The 4,177-nt window shown below is 50.8% G+C and overlaps 1 protein-coding gene across 1 annotated transcript in view; it reads left to right on the top strand.

Annotated features, from left to right (window-relative positions):
- The window catches only part of LOC130587104 (glutamate receptor ionotropic, kainate 4), a gene marked incomplete at its 5' end in the record, with an annotated part of 21,714 nt that overhangs the window by 10,084 nt on the left and 7,453 nt on the right, over positions 1-4,177 (top strand). Inside the window, 3 exons of the mRNA XM_057388059.1 lie at positions 960-1,133; positions 1,604-1,769; positions 3,710-3,935. Coding sequence (XP_057244042.1) covers positions 960-1,133; positions 1,604-1,769; positions 3,710-3,935 — 566 coding nt within the window. The remainder of the gene's footprint in view (positions 1-959; positions 1,134-1,603; positions 1,770-3,709; positions 3,936-4,177) is intronic.

The following is a 4,177-nucleotide window of genomic DNA, read 5'->3' as shown; positions in this document are numbered from 1 at the left end:
TCTCCAGCACACAGAGAGCTCAGCTGCTGCTCCCTGCCTTGCTCAGGAAGGAGCTGCTGACCTTGGAAATTACAGACCTCCCCAGAGCACTGGGTTTGCTGCCAGTGCTTGATCCACCATGGAAATTCTGCAGGAAATAACCTCCTTCTCCTCCTCCTCCTCCTCCCTGGCACCACAGCCAGAAAGGCCATGCAGGGATGAAAATAAACCCCTCATTCTGGCTAAATACCATGYGAGCTGGCAGAGCCCTGCAGCTGTTTTGGCAACAGCCCCAAATGACCCTCCCAGGCCCAGCTTTCTCAGCCAGAGCAGGATGGCGAAGCGCAGCACAGGAATTCGGAAATTTTCTTAGCAATCAGAAAAGGGAAGAGAGAGAGGGGCAGCCACAGTGATGACAGATATTGCACATTCCCACCTCTGTCCTGTCCCTGAATGATGGGATGGTTTCAAACATCAGCACTCTTCTCCAGACCATCTCAGAGCCACTGTTTGCACCAACACAGTTTTTCTTGATGRTTTAAACAGCCAGGCCTCACACTCTCCACTTTTTCCCATCAATGCTCGTTCTCTGGCAGAGAACACRGCTGAAGAAGTTTGATTTCCATTTCCCATCCAGTCCCTGCACATCTGGAGCTGCTGCTGTGGTGTGGATTTGCAGAAATGCCGCGGGACGCACACAGAACCACCCAGGGCAGAGCCTCACAAAGTTTTTTTTTTCTTTTTGCAAATCCTTGCAAGAAAGCCTCTGGCTCCCGAGTCTTGGAGCAAACATTTCACACAGCTCTGAGCCCTGGGCGTCAACTGACAGCAAAGTGTTTCCTCCTCAGAAARCTCTGCCTCCAGGAGAGCTGCAGCTTCACAGCTCTTCTCTCTTCTTTTGGTTTTTTTATTTTTTTTTTTTTTTCAAGTGTCCCATTTCCCAGCAAATCCCCTGAGCTCCCCATTTCTCATCCTTGCAGGTTGACGCCCTACGAGTGGTACAGCCCCCACCCCTGCTCCCAAGGTCGATGCAACCTCCTGGTGAACCAATATTCCCTGGGGAACTCTCTGTGGTTTCCYGTTGGGGGGTTCATGCAGCAGGGCTCCACCATCGCTCCCCAGGCGCTGTCCACGCGCTGCGTCAGCGGAGTCTGGTAAAAACCTCCTTCCCTTCCCTTCTGGAATGTTCCTCTGGGCACTAGTGGAGGTGGAGGAGGAATTTCTTCATGGAAAGGGGTTGTTGAATGTTGGAAGGGGGTGTCCAGGGAGGTGGAAATGGAATTTAAAGCGCTGGTGTGAACCTGGAAAAGGGGGAAAAAAGGCTTTTAAGAGCTGGGACTCATGAGAAGCTTCCCAGTGCTTAAAGGGGAAGCTGTGGAGATGTTTKGRGGATGCCAKGACCGATTTTGYGATTTGGGMTGGAAAAKAAAGGATTCTGTGAGCTATGGGAACATTTCTGAGGATGGCTGGGTGTGGTTTTTGTTTGTCCAGGTGACAGCATGGGGATCGATGRTTTTCAGAGGGATTTTCCAATCGCAGTGATTCTGGGATTCTGAGAGGTGAAGGCTGGGAATGGAGACCAGATTTCCTCAGGAAAACCTCATCCTCTCTTCCCTCTCCCTAGGTGGGCATTCACCTTGATCATCATCTCCTCCTACACGGCCAACCTGGCAGCGTTCCTGACCGTGCAGAGGATGGACGTTCCCATCGAGTCCGTGGATGACCTGGCTGACCAGACCACCATCGAGTACGGCACCATCCACGGCGGCTCCAGCATGACCTTCTTCCAAGTAAACCCCRTTCCTTGGCTGCCTGGGGGGCAGGGAATGCACAGGGCACCCCTCATCTAAATTTGGGTGTCCCCCCAGCCTGCTGTGCCCGTGTCACCCCAATTTCTGGCACCTCTGGAGAGGTCCCTCCACATGACCCACAGAGGGTGATGAATGGTGGAGGGAAGGGAAAGAATTGGACATGGAAATCACATTTTTTCCACATGATTTTAGCTTTTATTTGAGAGTCTTTCAGGTGAGGTAAACAAAGAAACATTTGCAGAGCTCAGGCAGGTCAGAAGTCAAAATGCTGGAGCCTGGGTGAGGTTAGGGGCATTGAAAATAAATAAATTGAGTGTATGCAAAGTTTAGCCCAGTTTAATTTTTATCTTCCCAGCTCTGCTCAGGAGGGAAATCAAGGAGTGAATCTTTTCTGCAGAGCTCTGAACGCACAGAGAACTGCTTGAGGATTATTTATTTATTACTTGTTGAAATTCYGAAAGGAGAGAAAGCTTGTTCTCACTTTTTCCCCCCACTCTGAATTTGGAAGGCTGGGAAATCTCTGGAGCGAGCCTGAGCTTTTCAAACCAACTTTAAGCTCTGCAGGGGTTTGGAAAAGAGCTACTTTTAAGCTAAACTTTACATCTAAAATGGGCTGAGCAGAGCCTGAGTGAGTAAGGTGGTTGTACACGAGGGGGTCTCTTAAGCAAGGCTTTCAAGTTTAAACCCCTGGCMGTGTCCCTGCACTGCCTGGCGTGTACTGGAGTCCTTGGGATCAGAGAGGAAATCAGGAAAAGATGGTTTTGTCCCAATTTTGGTGCTTTAAGCTGTGTTGGGATCATTTTGCCCCCGGTGTAAGGACGGAGAGGTCAAAGCAGTGATGGATTACACAGTCTGCCTGCATCACCCCTCCCTGCCCAGCTTTGTGAGATGTTTGTCCCCTCCTTGTCCCATCCCCTGTCCTGGCAGTGCCTCCCCTGGCACTGACACACAGTTTGGGGTTTAAAAACACAGCGAATCGGGAACAAACACCCGCCCTGCTCATCTGTCTCCTGCCCAAGCGGCTGCMCCCAGAGGACAGAGCTGGACAGAAGAGGACAGGAACTGGGTCAGCAGCAGATTCCCTGAGGCTCTCCAGCATCACTCACCAGCCAGAGAAAACGAGGCCCTGACAGTGTGAAAATCCTCGTGTAGAGCAGGGGTTGTTTGTATTCAGCCCCTGTGCCAGCAGGTTTCACTCCTTGCTCAGCGCAGGCAGGAGAGATTAATCATTCTCAGCTTTCTTTTCATCTGACCAAGGTGGTTCAGCCACCAGCAAACTCTGAGGATTTGGGGCTGGTTGAGCTTTAGTTCATTGTAATCACTGAAAAAAAAACCCACAGTTCTTTTCAGCAGGTGCTTTAATTCACTTCACAAGGGGGTGAACCAAAATCTGGATTATTTTTTGAAGAAAATTTGCGAGCAACGAGCTTCAGAGAGCTTTGGTGCTGCTGCCAGCCCTCAGTGCTGTCCTCAGGGTGTTGGAGTCTGGCTCTGACATTGAWGATCTGTTGGGACAATGTTAGAGGGATGGTTAGCAGGGTGTGAACTGTGCAGGGAGCACCCAGAGGTTTCAATCAGCCAAGCACCAGCTATTTCTTCTGGCTTTTTTTGTGTGTGTTTTTGATACACGGTTACCAAAACTATGATTTTCTTTAAAAAAATCAAATTTACACAAAGAGTTTTGCCAGACCCTGTTGGAATTGGGGCATTTCTTACCCAGCTTTGCCAACAAACTCCCAACATATTTRGGCCTCTTTGAGCTAAATGAAGACGAGGCACCAAAATTCTGAAATCTGATTTGATTTCTTTCTCCACTGTGGGTTTTCACAGCGGCGCCTGATTTGGGGGTTTAATTTTGAGGGCTCTAATTTACCCCAAACCTCCTCCCTGAGCTGTGACCGCCTCTTTCTCCTTCCCAGAACTCCCGCTACCAGACGTACCAGCGGATGTGGAACTACATGTACTCCAAGCAGCCCAGCGTCTTCGTGAAGAGCACGGAGGAAGGGATCGCGCGCGTGCTGAACTCCAACTACGCCTTCCTGCTGGAGTCCACCATGAACGAGTATTATCGGCAGCGCAATTGCAACCTCACGCAGGTCGGGGGCCTTCTGGACACCAAGGGCTACGGGATTGGCATGCCCGTCGGTAGGCAGTGAAGAACAATTCTAGTCCTTCTCAGCTGTCGGCAGAGGACCGGAGCGTTCCAAAGGCTGCGCCGGCTCTGAAAGCCAACGTTGCATCTCACGGCTCTGCCCAGGGTCCTTTTTGTTCCTTAYGTGTTGCCCATGCTYRGAGCCAGATGTGTGAGACCCTGCTCTGGTCCAGAGCCAGATGTGTGAGACCCTGCTCTGGTCCAGAGCCAGATGTGTGAGACCCTGCTCTGGTCC

The sequence above is a fragment of the Malurus melanocephalus genome, unplaced genomic scaffold (assembly GCF_030028575.1).
Source record: "Malurus melanocephalus ecotype Western Australia unplaced genomic scaffold, MMel_1.1 scaffold_1532, whole genome shotgun sequence".
NCBI classification, from domain to species: Eukaryota; Metazoa; Chordata; class Aves; order Passeriformes; family Maluridae; genus Malurus; species Malurus melanocephalus.
This window is presented reverse-complemented; position numbering and strand designations above follow the sequence as displayed.